The 18,105-nt window shown below is 38.7% G+C and overlaps 1 protein-coding gene across 2 annotated transcripts in view; it reads right to left on the bottom strand.

Moving 5' to 3' along the window:
- Window positions 1–3,205: 3,205 nt before the first annotated feature.
- Window positions 3,206–18,105, bottom strand: part of tm9sf5 (transmembrane 9 superfamily protein member 5) — a 48,578-nt gene continuing 33,678 nt past the window's right edge. For both annotated transcript variants that reach the window (XM_062044120.1, XM_062044121.1), the window contains one exon: window positions 3,206–4,076. In XM_062044120.1, the coding sequence (XP_061900104.1) occupies window positions 4,009–4,076 (68 nt within the window). In that variant the 3' untranslated portion in view covers window positions 3,206–4,008. The remainder of the gene's footprint in view (window positions 4,077–18,105) is intronic.

Below are 18,105 nucleotides of genomic sequence, written 5' to 3'. Positions count from 1 at the left end.
GATTGGATGCGAAGTGTTGGTTTTCATCCAGGATGTCTCTGTACATTGCTGCATTCATCTTTCCCTCCATCAGGGTGGATGGGAAGTGTTGGTTTTCATCCAGGATGTCTCTGTACATTGCTGCATTCATCTTTCCCTCCATCAGGGTGGATGCGAAGTGTTGGTTTTCACCCAGGATGTCTCTGTACATTGCTGCATTCATCTTTCCCTCCATCAGGTTGGATGGTAAGTGTTGGTTTTCATCCAGGATGTCTCTGTACATTGCTGCATTCATCTTTCCCTCCATCAGGTTGGATGCGAAGTGTTGGTTTTCATCCAGGATGTCTCTGTACATTGCTGCATTCATCTTTCCCTCCATCAGGTTGGATGCAAAGTGTTGGTTTTCATCCAGGATGTCTCTGTACATTACTGCATTCATCTTTCCTTCCATCAGGTGGGATAAGTGTTTGTTTTCATCCAGGATGTATCTGTACATTGATGCATTCATCTTTCCCTCCATCAGGTTGAGTGCGAAGTGTTGGTTTTCATCCAGGATGTCTCTGTACATTGCTGCATTCATCTTTCCCTCCATCAGGTTGAGTGTGAAGTGTTGGTTTTCATCCAGGATGTCTCTGTACATTGCTGCATTCATCTTTCCTTCCATCAGGTTGGATAAGTGTTTGTTTTCATCCAGGATGTCTCTGTACATTGCTGCATTCATCTTTCCTTCCATCAGGTGGGATAAGTGTTTGTTTTCATCCAGGATGTCTCTGTACATTGCTGCATTCATCTTTCCCTCCATCAGGTTGAGTGCGAAGTGTTGGTTTTCATCCAGGATGTCTCTGTACATTGCTGCATTCATCTTTCCCTCCATCAGGTTGGATGCGAAGTGTTGATTTTCATCCAGGATGTCTCTGTACATTGCTGCATTCATCTTTCCCTCCATCAGGTTGAGTGCGAAGTGTTGGTTTTCATCCAGGATGTGTATGCACATTGCTGCATCCATCTTAGTCTAGTCAGGGGGGGTGACCAAGACCATGGTCACTCTGTCAGAACTACAGCATCCCTGTATGGTAGAGCAGCCAGACAAAAACCACTTCTTTGTCAAAAGTTTACCAAAAATGCACCTGAAAGACTCTCAGACCATTTTGAAAATAAATTCTCTGGTCTGACGAGACAAAGATTGAAGTCTTTGGCGTGAATGTTTGGAGGAAAGCAGGCAGCGCTCATTACCAGGACAATACCATCCCTACATACAAACATGGTGGTGGCGGCATCATGGTGTGGGGATGCTTTTCAGCTGCAGGAGCTAGTCAGGATAGAGGGAAAGATGAATGCAGCAATGTACGGAGACATCCTGGATGAAAACCAACACTTCTCATTCAAACTGGTGGAGGAATGAGAGAAAGTGGCCAAAGATGGGTGTGTCAGGTTTGTGGCATGGTACTCAAAAGGACTTGAGGCTGGAATTGCTGTCAAAGGTGCATCAACTAAGTACTTAACAAAGGAGGTCAATACTTATGTACATGTGATTTAGTATTTACATTTTTGATACATTTGCAAAATAAAAATAAACATTTTCACTTCGTCCTTATGGGGTATTGACTGTAGAATTTTGAGGACAAAAATGCATGTATTTTATTTTGGAATAAGGCTGTAAAATCAACTGTGCGGGTGCACTCTATTAGTCCAAGATCACTACTCATTTTGAGTAATTTCCTGTTGTTAAACCTTTATGGAAGAAAAAAACATGTTCAGACGTGATAAGACGGATGTTCTGATCTGTACTTTATTGTTCTAGAGAGTTCCATCGTACAGTGTTGCTAAACTTTTTTTGTTCAAAGTTGACTTTAATGTATTTTGTATTTGTATATTATTTCTTGTGTGCCACCAACAATGTATTGAAGAAAAGTGAGTGATGTTTACGGTTAATTGTTACATGTACTTTTATACATAAAAGATGCAGATTGTAGAAAATATATAAACTAAATTGAACTGTTTGCTTTTTGTATACGCAGACATCTGACCTTAGATATGATACATGTTTTCTTTCATTCAACTTTGTTATAAACAATATCATTTGTAATGGTTTAAAACAGGGGTTCTTAACCTTTTTGACTTTGGGCCCCACATTTTCCCCACTACACAGGGGTCCGGGGCCCAGTCAAGTATCATACACACACACAAATGACATACAATTCTGTTGTGTTAATATGAATAAAGTAAATTAATAATGAGCAGGTGTTGTAACTACACTTTAAAATATAGTTTGACCACTTTAGTCATCGTGTTTGCGCTTAAAAAACGTCTCCATGACTTCTTGTTTTGTTTGACATTGCACTGTGAAAAAGAACTGACAAAATATAAGCTAAAAAATACTAAAAACTAGTGAAATTTGAACAATCTAGTTAATTTGACTTAAGACATCCTAAATTAAGATTTGTACATCTAGAAATTAGCAGGACTTTGAAGATGGAAATAAGTATTTTATTCTGAAAACAAGCATTCTTGCAATTTCTAAATAAAGCGTCATTGGGTGTTGCAGAAACTTTAAACGTGATTTTAAATATGTGGGGAAAACACTTATCTTATTTGAATAGTTATTTCCACAATGTTAACGTTTATGAACTAGAATAGACATAATGGAGATTATGACGTAAAGGCAATGACGAATGATAAGTAAAAAGCTCTTAAAATTCTCCACACGACACCTCCGCTACGGACAGGCTAACCTCAGAGGACAAAGTTACGAACAATGGGAGACCGGGCTTTCTGCTCCGCCGCTCGCAGTCTGTGGAACGCTCTCCCTGACCACCTGAGGGCACCACAGACTGTGGATGCTTTTAAAAAAGGCTTAAAAGCCCTTCTTTTTAAAAAAGCCTTTTTTTAGATGTATGCATACTAGTTATAGCTACTTGGCTGTTGTAGTTTTTACGTTTATTTTTTTCTTTCTTTTTATTTATTTTTTTTAATTTTATTTTATTTATTTATTTTAATACACTGTAGCACTTTGAGATTGTTTATAGCTACTTGGCTGTTCTAGTTTTTACGTTTATTTTTTTCTTTCTTTTTCTTTATTTTTTTTAATTTTAATTGTATTTATTTATTTTAATACACTGTAGCACTTTGAGATTTTTTACTCAATATAAAGTGCTTTTTTACAAATAAAATCTATTATTATTATTAAAAGGAGGGAAGTGTATAGAAATAAAATGCTGGCCAGCAGTGTACTGCCACAAGTGGTGGGAGAGTGTATTACAGCTGACCATACAGTTTAAAAATAGACATCCACAAAAATAAATAAATAAAATAAATCCGGACTTTGGACACACCTGCACTCAATAATGGATGAAGTAGATCTTTTTTTAGCTAGAAAACAAAGTTGTCAACAAAGAGTCACACATAGTGTCCATGCGTTGGATTAATTGCATATATTTGCAAAACAGAGATTGAGTGGTGAGCTCCCACTCAAGCAAAACAGTGTTGCAAAAACAGTTCTAATAATGATCCGTGAATTTGAAGTACAAGATTTGGAGCTGCGATTAAAATAAAACGATATGGTGCAGATCTTTAAAGTCCCACATGGTATAAATAGGAGGAAAAGGACAGCAACAATGTCAGTGTTTTATATTGTGTCTACAATACAAGCTGATATAATCAAGATTTAAAGCCCACCTTTGACCTAAAACAAAAACAGTATCAAGCGCTCCTTCGATCTATACAATATATATGTACATGTTTCCCCATCATTACAGTAAATAGAACCAAAACATCATGGAATAGAAAATCTAAATAGACATTATTTTGACTCCAAATGCAAACAAAAGACTTTAGTTTAAACCCAGCAGAACAACGTGTTCACTGTGACAAGATCATCGGGTCAAGTGAAGGTAAAAAAAACGAGCGATAGAGGTTTAAAGCACAAAAGAAAAAGAAAAAAAGGAGGACGGGCTCTTGTGATTTAATGATGGTCTCAGTTCAGGTCCTTCAAAACACTTAACTGTCACGCAGACTCAGTCTCTGCTCCTTCTAGTCCACCTTCACCACGCTGTAGATCTTCTTGACGAACCAGAAGCAGGCGAAGAAGCCGATGGTACCTGAGGAGGACACGGACACATGGCATCCTTCAGAGGGCAGTGTTCATTTCAATTATCCACGCTTATTCTCTAATCTTTTACTTTGAAAGGGCCACTTCTAGGGATGGGCGAAACCACACTTTTAGGATTCGATACGATACCGATACTTTTTCTTGCATTTTCATCGATACCGATACCAATAATTTCTTATTGGCTATTACTATTGTTATTATTTAAGACAAATCACAAGACAAATACAGACCATTTATACCACATTTATTATTGTCAATATATAATAAAAGTAAAATTAAAATAAATAACATAAATATGAAAAATAAATTTAATATTATATATAATAATAACTATATATTATATATAATAATAACTAAATATTAACAGTCAAATCCGAATTGCAAGAAGCTGCAGTTATTTTTTAAAGTTTGTGATATAATTAGCAATTAATGAAATATGAAATAGGCTAATGTTTTCGAAATGTAAGAAATCATGTTACAGATTAAAACCAAAATCACATCCAATCATATATTCAAGATTTTCTTGGAAAAAAATAAAACTGTAATGCAAAGATGAAGAATCTCCAAATTGTATCTCTTTCTTATCTTGTTTTAAATACTCAAGCAATTTTCAACTAACAGTAAATTCCCCTGTGTGGAAATTATTTGAATTTAGGATAATAATTTAAACAAAAATATTCAGGAAACATTACTAAAAAAAACAAAAACCAATGCCTGTTTTAAGTCAACAATTGGACAACACTGGATATGCATCGCTGTCGGCTGGCTGTGTGTGTGTGTTGCACGTTGACGACGCTCATTGGCTGTCTCCTGTCACGTGACTGGGCCAGCTCTATACTCTGCCAGGTACGGGGGTGTCCCAGCACATAGGAAGTTAAGTAAGTCATCAAAAACATCTGAAAGTGATGCTTGCACCCCCCACACGCCGTTTTTTGGTTTATATCTATACTTTTTTCAGAAAAGTGATGCCAAATGAGTAGCGTGTGAGTATCGATATATCGATACCACAGGATCGATACGCACATCCCTAGCCACTTACACTTACACATCCTACCATCGCCGCTTGCTTGTCGGCGAAGAAATAATTGCTGATGTAAGCGCTTTAAAAAATATATTTGAAGTAGGGTTGTCCCCATACCAATATTACCAGAATGTATTTCCATACTTTTCTAAATAAAGGGGACCACAGATAATGTCATTGTAACAAAAAATGTTAGTGTACATGAAACATAAGTTTATTATTGTCATTTAGTCCTTAAATAAAATAGTGAACTTGTCTTTTAGTAGGAAGTAAACAAACAAAGACTCCTAATTAGTCTGCAGTAACATATTGTGTCATTTATACACCTATTATTTTGTACACAGTATGAGGGACAAACTGTAAAAAATTGATTATTAATCTACTTGTTCTTTTACTGTTAATATGTGCTTATTTTCTGTTTTAACACGTTCTATCTACACTTCTGTTCAAATGTAATAATCACTTAGTCTTCTCTTCTTTGATACTTGACATTAGCTTTGGATTAGAGATGTCCGATATATGCGTTAAAATGTAATATCGGAAATTATCGGTATCGGTTTTTTTATTATCGGTATCGTTCTTGTTTTTTTTTGTTTTTTTATTAAATCCACATAAAAAACACAAGATACACTTACAATTAGTGCACCAACCCAAAAAACCTCCCTCCCCCATTTACACTCATTCACACAAAAGGGTTGTTTCTTTCTGTTATTAATATTCTGCTTCCTACATTATATATCAATATATATCAATACAGTCTGCAAGGGATACAGTCCGTAAGCACCGTGCGTGACTGCTCGCCGTCTGTTCGCTGCTGCGAAAAAGCGAAAAAGCTAAGTAGCGCTCTATCTGTGTGCTTTTAATAGTTCTACAGCTTTCTTTATCACTTCTCAAACATTTTTAGTGGTACTATTTAACTTGCAAATCACCCGATCTCTGTCCCACCCTTTCCTCAGCTAGCTAGCTGCTAAGCTAGCGCGGAGAAAGGCAGCGCCGGTCAGTAAGAAGCTACTCCTACAGACCGCGACCACTTCCCTGAGGACAGCAGGAACTTCACTCGGTGACAGAAAACACTGTGAGTAATGGCTTCCTGCGCGTCTTGCACCATACTCACGGAGAGGTTGGCTCTGCTAGAGGGCCGTGTCCGCCAGTTAGAGCAGAGTAATGTCGTAACTTTAGATGTTGCGGACACATCTGCTAGCGTTAGCTGTAGCGAGCTAACTAGCCCAGCTTGTAGCAGTCCTAAGCGGCCTACAAGCTACGGTGTACCGGTTGAGACGCATAATAGATTTAGCTCTTTAGCTAGTCCTACACCCCAGTCTACCGGGCACCACACCTTAGTTATAGGGGACTCCATCACCCGAAACATAAAGCTTAGCAAACCAGCCACAATAAAGTGTATCCCCGGGGCCAGAGCACCTGACATTGAAGCTAATCTTAGGGAGCTAACTCGCAACAGGCCTAGTAAACACGTACGACAGGCTAATCGCACCACTAATTATGCGAATATAGTTGTACACGTTGGCTCCAATGACACTAGAATGAGACAGTCAGAGATTACAAAGAGAAACATAGCCAGGACTTGTGATCTCGCCAGAAAGATGTCCAGGCATCGAGTAATTGTCTCTGGCCCCCTGCCTGCGAGAGGCAATGATGAGAGGTATAGCAGATTAGTCTCGCTTAACAAGTGGTTGGCTAGCTACTGTAGGCAGAAGGGACTAACGTTTATTGATAACTGGCCCTCTTTCTGGGGCAAACCAGGCTTGCTGATGAGAGACGGCCTTCACCCTAACCAGGAAGGCGCCATCATCCTGTCTAGAAACATAGACTACTATTTAAGTCTCACTTGACTGACTACACTAGAGCAAGCCCGGTCACAGGCAACTACAATGTCTGTTAGTCCGGGTGAGGAGTCAGTTAAGCTAGAACTAGCCAGCGCCAGGCTGGATAATCCATGTACGCATAGCAATTCTCTTAGAATAATACACAATTCACATAATGTTTTTTCTGTTGTGTCTGTGTCAGGGGTGGACATGCATTCTACTGAGGTGGCAAATTATGATATGTCCAGTCTATTGCAGCACCAAACAAACAATCGGAAAATTCCCGTCATATCAATTCCTAGATATGGTCGAAACTATTTAAAGTGCACTACGCATAATAAACGCAACATTGTTAATATTGCCACTACGGATAATCTTAACAAAAACTCGTCAAAACAGCCCAATACCTATAATATGGGCTTTTTAAACATAAGATCATTGTCTCCCAAGGCGTTATTGGTTAATGAGGTCATTAGAGACAACAATCTTAACGTCATTGGTCTTAGCGAAACCTGGCTCAAACCGGACGAATTTTTTGCGCTCAATGAGGCATCTCCTCCTAACTATACGAATGCGCATGTTGCCCGCCCTCTTAAAAGGGGAGGGGGTGTCGCACTAATATACAATGAAAATTTCAACCTTACCCCTAACCTAAATAATAAATATAAATCGTTTGAGGTGCTTACTATGAGGTCTGTCACACCGCTACCTCTCGACCTGGCTGTTATCTACCGCCCCCCTGGGCCCTATTCGGACTTTATCAGTGAATTCTCAGAGTTCGTTGCTGATCTAGTGACGCACGCCGACAATATAATCATAATGGGGGACTTTAATATCCATATGAATACCCCATCGGACCCTCAGTGCGTGGCGCTCCAAACCATAATTGATAGCTGTGGTCTTACACAAATAATACATGAACCCACGCATCGCAACGGTAATACAATAGATCTAGTGCTTGTCAGGGGTGTCACCACCTCCAAAGTTATGATACTTCCATATACTAAAGTAATGTCCGATCATTACCTTATAAAATTTGAAGTTTTGACTCTTTGTCAACAAGCTAATAATAATAATAACTGCTATAGCGGCCGCAACATTAATGCTGCCACAACGATGACTCTTGCTGACCTACTGCCTTCGGTAATAGCACCATTCCCAAATTATGTCGGCTCTATTGATAAACTCACTAACAACTTTGACGATGCCTTGCGCGAAATTATTGATAGTATAGCACCGCTAAAGCAAAAAAGGGCCCCTAAAAGGCGCACCCCATGGTTTACAGAAGAAATTAGAGCTCAGAAATTATCATGTAGAAAACTGGAACGCAAATGGCGCGCGACTAAACTTGAGGTTTTCCATCAAGCATGGAGTGATAGTTTAATAACTTATAAACGCATGCTTACCTTAGCTAAAACTAAATACTACTCAAATCTCATCCGCCTCAACAAAAACGATCCTAAATTTCTGTTTAGTACAGTAGCATCGCTAACCCAACAAGGGACTCCTCCCAGTAGCTCCACCCACTCGGCAGATGATTTTATGAATTTCTTTAATAAGAAAATTGAACTCATTAGAAAGGAGATTAAAGACAACGCATCCCAGCTACAACTGGGCTCTATTAACACAAATACGACTGTATATACGACGGACACTGCCCTCCAAAATAGTCTCTCTATTTTTGATGAAATAACATTAGAGGAATTATTACAGCGTGTAAGTGGGATAAAACAAACAACATGTTTACTTGACCCACTTCCTGGGAAACTTATCAAGGAACTGTTTGTATTATTAGGTCCATCAGTGTTAAATATTATAAACTTATCACTTTCCTCCGGCACTGTTCCCCTAGCATTCAAAAAAGCGGTTATTCATCCTCTGCTCAAAAGACCTAACCTCGATCCTGACCTCATGGTAAACTACCGACCGGTCTCCCACCTTCCGTTTATTTCCAAAATTCTCGAAAAAACTGTTGCACAGCAGCTAAATGAACACTTAGTGACTAACAATCTCTGTGAACCTTTTCAATCCGGTTTCAGGGCAAATCACTCTACGGAGACAGCCCTCGCAAAAATGACTAATGATCTATTGCTAACGATGGATTCTGATGCGTCATCTATGTTGCTGCTTCTTGATCTTAGCGCCGCTTTCGATACCGTCGATCATAATATTTTATTAGAGCGTATCAAAACACGTATTGGTATGTCAGACTTAGCCTTGTCTTGGTTTAACTCTTATCTTACTGACAGGATGCAGTGTGTCTCCCATAACAATGTGACCTCGGACTATGTCAAGGTAACGTGCGGAGTTCCCCAGGGTTCGGTTCTTGGCCCTGCACTCTTTAGTATTTACATGCTGCCGCTGGGTGACATCATACGCAAGTACGGTGTTAGCTTTCACTGTTATGCTGATGACACTCAACTCTACATGCCCCTAAAGCTGACCAACACGCCGGACTGTAGTCAGCTGGAGGCGTGTCTTAATGAAATTAAACAATGGATGTCCGCTAACTTTTTGCAACTCAACGCTAAGAAAACGGAAATGCTGATTATCGGTCCTGCTAGACACCAACATCTATTTAATAATACCACCTTAACATTTGACAACCAAACAATTAAACAAGGAGACTCGGTAAAGAATCTGGGTATTATCTTCGACCCAACTCTCTCGTTTGAGTCACACATTAAGAGTGTTACTAAAACGGCCTTCTTTCATCTCCGTAATATCGCTAAAATTCGTTCCATCTTGTCCACTAGCGACGCTGAGATCATTATTCATGCGTTCGTTACGTCTCGTCTCGATTACTGTAACGTATTATTTTCGGGCCTCCCTATGTCTAGCATTAAAAGATTACAGTTGGTACAAAATGCGGCTGCAAGGCTTTTGACAAAAACAAGAAAGTTTGATCATATTACGCCTATACTGGCTCACTTGCACTGGCTTCCTGTGCACTTAAGATGCGACTTTAAGGTTTTACTACTTACGTATAAAATACTACACGGTTTAGCTCCAGCCTATCTCGCCGATTGTATTGTACCATATGTCCCGACAAGAAATCTGCGTTCAAAGAACTCCGGCTTATTAGTGATTCCCAGAGCCAAAAAAAAGTCTGCGGGCTATAGAGCGTTTTCTATTCGGGCTCCAGTACTCTGGAATGCCCTCCCGGTAACAGTTAGAGATGCTACCTCAGTGGAAGCATTTAAGTCCCATCTTAAAACTCATTTGTATAATCTAGCCTTTAAATAGACCCCCCCTTTTTTAGACCAGTTGATCTGCCGTTTCTTTTCTTCTCTCCTCTTCTCCCCTGTCCCTTGCGAGGGGGAGTCGCATAGGTCCGGTGGCCATGGATGAAGTGCTGGCTGTCCAGAGTCGGGACCCCGGGTGGACCACTAGCCTGTGCATCGGTTGGGGACATCTCTGCGCTGCTGACCCGTCTCCGCTCGGGATGGTTTCCTGTTGGCCCCGCTGTGGACTGGACTCCCGCTGATGTGTTGGATCCACTGTGGACTGGACTTTCACAATGTTATGTCAGACCCACTCGACATCCGTTGCTTTCGGTCTCCCCTAGAGGGGGGGGGTTACCCACATATGCGGTCCTCTCCAAGGTTTCTCATAGTCATTCACCGACGTCCCACTGGGGTGAGTTTTTCCTTGCCCGTATGTGGGCTCTGTACCGAGGATGTCGTTGTGGCTTGTACAGCCCTTTGAGACACTTGTGATTTAGGGCTATATAAATAAACATTGATTGATTGATTGACATGATTGTGCGTGCTGCTGCTCCACTAATAATACTAACCTTTAACAGTTAATTTTACAAATTTTCATTCATTACTAGTTTCTATGTAACTGTTTTTATATTGTTGTACTTTTTTTATTCAAGAAAATGTTTTTAATTTATTTATCTTATTTTACTAATTTTTTTTTAAAAGTACCTTATCTTCACCATACATGGTTGTCCAAATTAGGCATAATAATGTGTTAATTCCACGACTGCATATATCGGTTGATATCGGTATCGGTTGATATCGGTATCGGTAATTAAAGAGTTGGACAATATCGGAATATCGGATATCGGCAAAAAGCCATTATCGGACATCCCTACTTTGGATGATACCACACATTTAGGTATCGATCCGATACCAAGTACCGTATTTTCCGCACTATAAGGCACACCTAAAAACCTCAAATTTTCTCAAAAGCTGACAGTGCGCCTTATGTATGGACCAATATTGAGCCACAACAGGTCTCGCAACCCCAGCCTCTACTGTGGCGTCTAGTCTATGCGCCTTATAATGCGGTGCGCCTTATATATGAACAAACTTTTAAAATAGGCCATTCGTTGAAGGTGCGCCTTATAATCCGGTGCGCCTCATAGTGCGGAAAATACGGTAGTTACAAGATCCTACATTGGTCATATTCAAAGCCCTCATGTGTCCAGGGACGTATTTACTGACTTTATAAACATAATATGAATTTTAAAAAAAGGAAAAAATATTTTGTGACGATAAAAAATATCGATGTAATCATAGAAGTATCGAATAGATACGTTCTTGTACTTGGTATCGTTACAGTGGATGTCAGGTGTTTGTTTACATTGTGACGCCGGTGAGCTATTGTATCCTCCTACGGTGTGTAGTGAAGCATGTTTAGCTATTCCTCGTCCTCCAGTGATAATGCTACTTGTAATACACTTACTTCGTCGCCATGGAGACCAGGATTAGTGATTTAGAAGAAGCTAAAACACTGTGGATGGATGTTAGCTGCATGTGTTAAAGCAGCTCTTCCTGAGGGTGTTTCAGTGTTATAACTTCACCTTTATCTTGACTTTTTACACCAAAATGCATCCATTCTCCCTTTTCTGTCTACACACTGTGTCTGCTTGTACGTACTCTGTGTGTGTGCGCTGCCCAACATGCTCCTCTGCTCCTAAAACCAGCAATGTCACCACGTGACAATGACGTGCTGTCATGCCCGTTAAAAAATAACGTTTTTAAATGGGGAAGCGGTACTTTTCAAACATAGTACCATTTTTGATTCATTAGTACCGCGATACCATACTAGTACTGGTGTGTGACAGTTTGATGATGTGTAAACAGTTGTGTTTATAAATAGAACCTGACAGATACATTCATGAGCTATTAGGGCAAACCTGCGCCTGCTGCTTTAAGACTACAGTCGTCCCTCGCCACAAGTATATTCTACACATGTTGTGTCCTAAATTAAGCATTTTCAATAATAAAATGTCAAAAACAACAAAAAATATCAATAGTTTAATAGTAGACCAATCAGAGTGCACGATATTCAGTATGGAGGCCACTGATTGGCTGGGCCTCAGGAAGCATTATCATATTGGCTTAAAAGAGGTGACTAAAGGGTGTTATTTCATGTCTAGAGGGCTATCATCATGTTGCAGAACATATTTAGAAGATAAACCCTTTTTTAATCTCTACCTATGGAAATATTTGATTTATAATGAATGATTTCTACTTGGCAGAAATCTATTTATCCCAATCATGTCCAAAACCAATAAAGGAGAGAAGATTGTACAGTTTAATTGACACTTATTAGTCACACGTATCTTTGTGCTGTCAGTGTTTATATTAGTTAACTTATTACGCATACAAGCTACAGACATCGAGAGTTGATGACAATAACATTTTGCACTTTTATATTTATGTTCATAGTTAATTATGCCACGGATAGAGTGAGTAGTTGATAGTTTTGATGTTAAAATGCTGCTTAAAACAGTGCCTGTCCAGTTCACTGGGGGAGATGACTTCACTTTACAATACCCTACTCCTGAATGGGTTTTGTAATTGCAGCTTCCAAAGGCTCCACTGTATCGCCATGACAGCACATATCCAAATTGCCTTTTTTTTTAATTATTCCGATTCTAAATTGATTCCTAATTTACAAAATAAAAATAAACAATTGCCAACGTTTTCTTATTACTATATTTTCTAAGAATACAGACAACAATTACAGGGTTTTTCCTGCAATCAAGCCAGAGCGATTGATATCGTTCAACAAGCTGTGTTTATTGAGCGATTGATTACACTCTGCGGCAGCTACGTATTTTAACTGCAGTTGCAGCCTTGCGCCACTATAGAGGCGCTATATCGACAGCAGTGCACCGGAAAGACGTGAAGAAACTACCGAAGAAGAAACAGATGGAATGGCGTTGTTTCCCGCAACTTGGTGCATAACGTTGACCACCAAGTGGATTTCTGCCATACAGAGGGATCACTGGACTCCTACAGAACACTCCAGACTGTGCTGTGAACACTTTGTCTCTGGTAAGTGAACACAGCTAGTAGTGTTAGCTTCCTTTCCAACCTTTTCTGACTAATTATAATAGATGGATTGATTGAAGAATTGATTAGAAGTTTGCATAGGATCAGGTAGATCCATGACCATACAGACTGACTGGTACAAGGTCAACTAAAAGGAGTTACCCCAAGAAAGCATGACAAGCATGTCGTGTATATTTAAAAAAAAGTTTCCTTCGTGTCAGAGTAATGTTTATGTTTTTAGCGTCGCAGATATGGCAAGCAAAGGCTTAGCGGCCACATGCGTGGACAGCACCTTTTAGCTCTTATTTCCAAAATTGTGTACACTACTGAATTGGGGTCTTATGGCCGCTTATGTGGACACTTACACTGCCATCTGGTGGTGTCAGAAGAGTATAACATACAATGGAATTTGAAAAAAAAAAAAGTGTAAAAATAAGAATTAGCATGTCACTAAACATGAAGTACACGTTTGTGTACTTATGGACTTAAGTACATCATATCAAAAGATGATTCTTAGTTTTTATTCTAATTAGGGTCCAATAAGCCCAAATAGCAAAGAGAAATAAAAAAAGCATGTAAGCAAACAACTTGGGCCTTAAGAGGTTAAAAAGCGATGTGGCGAGGAGGAAAGTCGAGATTCCAGGTGAAACAGAGCAGAGAAATTAACATTTACAATTTCATCATTCATGCTGGTGACAACATTTGTGTCCACAAAGCGCTTGAAGGCTGCTTCAAAATCATCTGTGAGTGTCTCAAGCAAAAGTGTCCCCACCACACAAGCTATGAGCCATCATTCTCTAATGCAGGGGTCACCAACCTTTTTGAAAGCAAGAGCTACTTCTTGGGTACTGATTAATACGAAGGGCTACCAGTTTGATACACACTTAAATAAATTGCCAGAAATAGCCAATTTGCTCAATTTACCTTTAACTCTATGTTATTGTTAATAATTAATGATATTTACACTTAATTGAACGGTTTAAAAGAGGAGAAAACACGAAAAAAATGACAATAAAATTTTGAAACATAGTTTATCTTCAATTTCGACTCTTTAAAATTCAAAATTCAAGCGAAAAAAAGAAGAGAAAAACTAGCTAATTCGAATCTTTTTGAAAAAATAAAAAATAATAATTTATGGAACATCATTACTAATTTTTCCTGACAAAGATTAATTTTAGAATTTTGATGACATGTTTTAAATAGGTTAAAATACAATCTGCACTTTGTTAGAATATATAACAAATTGGACCAAGCTATATTTCTAACAAAGACAAATCATTATTTCTTCTAGATTTTCCAGAACAAAAATTTTAAAAGAAATTCAAAAGACTTTGAAATAAGATTTAAATTTGATTCTACAGATTTTATAGATTTGCCAGAATAATTTTTTGGAATTTTAATCGTAATAAGTTTGAAGAAATATTTCACAAATATTCTTTGTCGAAAAAACAGAAGCTAAAATGAAGAATTAAATTAAAATGTATTTATTATTCTTTACAATAAAAAAAATAAATTTACTTGAACATTGATTTAAATTGTCAGGAAAGAAGAGGAAGGAATTTAAAAGGTAAAAAGGTATATGTGTTTAAAAATCCTAAAATCCTTTTTAAGGTTGTATTTTTTCTCTAAAATTGTCTTTCTGAAAGTTATAAGAGGCAAAGTAAGAAAAATAATGAATTTATTTAAACAAGTGAAGACAAAGTCTTTAAAATATTTTCTTGGATTTTCAAATTCTATTTGAGTTTTGTCTCTCTTAGAATCAAAAATGTCGGGCAAAGCGAGACCAGCTTGCTAGTAAATAAACAAAATTTAAAAAATAGAGGCAGCTCACTGGTAAGTGCTGCTATTTGAGCTATTTTTAGAACAGGCCGGCGGGCTACTCATCTGGTCCTTACGGGCTACCTGGTGCCCGCGGGCACCGCGTTGGTGACCCCTGCTCTAATGCAAGCACTTAGGCCACTAGTGTCAAACTCAAGGCCCGGGGGCCAGATGTGGTCTGCAAACACCTGGAAATGATGTGTCAATAAAGTATTTAATATATTCTCGCTAAATGTCATGTTTTTTTTATTTTGACAGAAAAAATATATGTACTGCTTGAAATTGCATGCCTTTTCTACTTTATTAGTGTACATTATTGCAGCAAATATTACAGTATATTATCATACTTTCCAAACATTTTTTGTCCAAATAAAAATAAATAGTTAAATATCTGTTTGACTTATGCTTTTACAGCAAACTACCCATCAAATTAATAAAAATGACAATAAATGTGACTTTGTTCTTTACAGCATATTACACTGCGCAGATAAGTCATACGTCAGCAGCCAAGACAAGCTTGTGTAACCTGAGTCTATTATCATTTATATAACAAATACAATATTACAGGAATCCATTCTGAATCAAATCGTCACCCCAAAAATCATAATGAAGTCGTCAGGTGCCCAAATATTTCCACTTCTACACAAAGTAGTAAAAAGTGTGGCAGCACAGTTTGTCACCTTCTGCAAATATGAAAAAGTCTGACTGGTGCTAATATCTGCGTTCATCTGCAGTCCCACGCTTGGTGAAGGAAGTTGAGATCAAAGTTGGTGAAAGAGACAAAAATAAAAGGCTTAATAGAAGATGGAAGGAGTGGAGATTTGAATATTTAGCCCAAAAGTGGAAGTGATCGTGTTTTTCTCCAATCCTTGGATTATTTCCTCTGTGATAATCTTTTGACATCTCGTCCCCTCGCAGCTTCGTTTTACGATAACGTGGACGTGTTTTTCAGCAGCTGTACCAGCTCATTTATATCTCTCTGGGAAACACTTGCACAACCATGATCCCCTCTCTCTGGCGACACTTAATAATGTGACTGGTGAACCACTCAAACCAGTGCTTGTCCAGCTTCTCCACAAAAGCAAACTCAAAGTCCATGTTGGTTTTTAGGATTACAATTTGACCTGTGCGCCCAAAGTCACACCACAGGCAGAAATAACGAACGGAATGAATAACAACCAAGGAAATGACATTATATTACTCACAGGGTTGTACGGTATACCAGTACTAGTATAGTAGCGCGGTACTAATCAATCAAAAACGGTACTATACTCTGTTTGAAATGTACCGCTTCCCCATTTTTTTTTAACGGGCATAACAGCACGTCATCGTCACGTGGTGACATTGCTGGTTTTACGAGCAGAGGAGCATGTTGGGCAGTGCACACACACAGAGTACTTACAAGCAGACACAGTGTGTAGACAGAAAAGGGAGAATGGACGCATTTTGGTGTAAAAAGTCAAGATAAAGGTGAAGTTATAACACTGAAACACCCTCAGGAAGAGCTGCTTTAAGACATGGCTAGCTAGCTAGCGGCTAACGTCCATCCGCAGTGTTTTAGCTACTTCTAAATCACTAATCCTGGCCTCCATGGCGACAAATAAAGTAAGTTTGAATGACAAAGGAATAGCTAAACATGCCTCACTACACACCGTAGGAGGATACAATAGCTCACCGGCGTCGCAATGTAAACAAATGCAATGGGTGGATCTACACCTGACATCCACTGTAATGATACCAAGTACAAGAGCGTATCTAGTTGATACTACTATGATTACATCGATTTAATTCATATTATGTTAATAAAGTCAGTAAATATATCCCTGGACACATGAGGACTTTGAATATGACCAATGTATGATCCTGTAACTACTTGGTATCGGATCGATACCTAAATGTGTGGTATCATCCAAAACTAATGTAAAGTATCAAGGAAGAGAAGAATAAGTGATTATTACATTTGAACAGAAGTGTAGATAGAACATGTTAAAACAGAAAATAAGCAGATATTAACAGTAAATGAACAAGTAGATTAATAATCAACTTATACAGTTTGTCCCTCATAATGTAGACAAAATAATAGGTGTATAAATGACACAATATGTTACTGCATACGTCAGCAGACTAATTAGGAGTCTTTGTTTGTTTACTTACTACTAAAAGACAAGTTGTCTAGTATGTTCACTATTTTATTTAAGGACTGAATGACAATAATAAACACATGTTTCATGTATAAGGGCTGGGCGATATATGGAATATACTGGATATATCACGGGTTTGTTTCTGTGGGGTGTAGAAAAGGACTATATCGTGAGTATACGTTCTCACGCAGTTGCTTTTACCTGCGGGAATTACACTACAGGCGTTTCTCACTCTCACAGAGACTTAAAACAAGCGCACCTTCTTACATACGTCACATTCTGTCGCGCGTGCAACGTCATACGCCCTCGCTGAGCAGAGAGGTAACAGAGAGGAATGCACCATAGGTAAAGTTAGCTGTGATGCTAGCGGAGCAGTGCGAGTGGTAATAAGAGAGAGAGAAGGTGCCAATCTGGTAACAAATGAAGGAAGAAGAATTAATTCCCAAGAAAAACAGCAGGGGGTCCATCGTCTGGCGGTGGTTTGGCTTCTAGCGGGAAGATGTTGAACAGACAACCGTAATATGTCAAGTATGCGGAAAAAGCGTTGCTACAAAAAGTAGCAGCACTACTAGCATCATTTGAAAAGTCACCCGCTAGAGAATGAAGAGTGCTTGAAACTCCGCATGTCAACATCTCGGCCGGTGCCACACCCACAAAATGCCCAAGCAACCTGCACATCAACACCGTATGAAACAAATAGTCAACAACAGAAGGAGATAACGTCCGCAGGAACCTACCACATAGCGAAGGACATACCGGTACACTATTTGATTTCCTATTATGCAGCTCATTTTTATTTGACACTTATTGAAATATCTTGTGTGACATCATGCACAAAAGTGCACTTTATTAGTTTTAAACTATTGTAGTGGCGTTCTGTACAAAAAGTGCACTTTAATTTAGTGTTGTTTTAATATGTCAT

The sequence above is a fragment of the Entelurus aequoreus genome, linkage group LG04 (assembly GCF_033978785.1).
Source record: "Entelurus aequoreus isolate RoL-2023_Sb linkage group LG04, RoL_Eaeq_v1.1, whole genome shotgun sequence".
Classification (NCBI taxonomy): Eukaryota; Metazoa; Chordata; class Actinopteri; order Syngnathiformes; family Syngnathidae; genus Entelurus; species Entelurus aequoreus.
The sequence above is the reverse complement of the archived record's forward strand: the minus strand, read 5'-3'. Positions and strand labels throughout refer to the sequence as shown.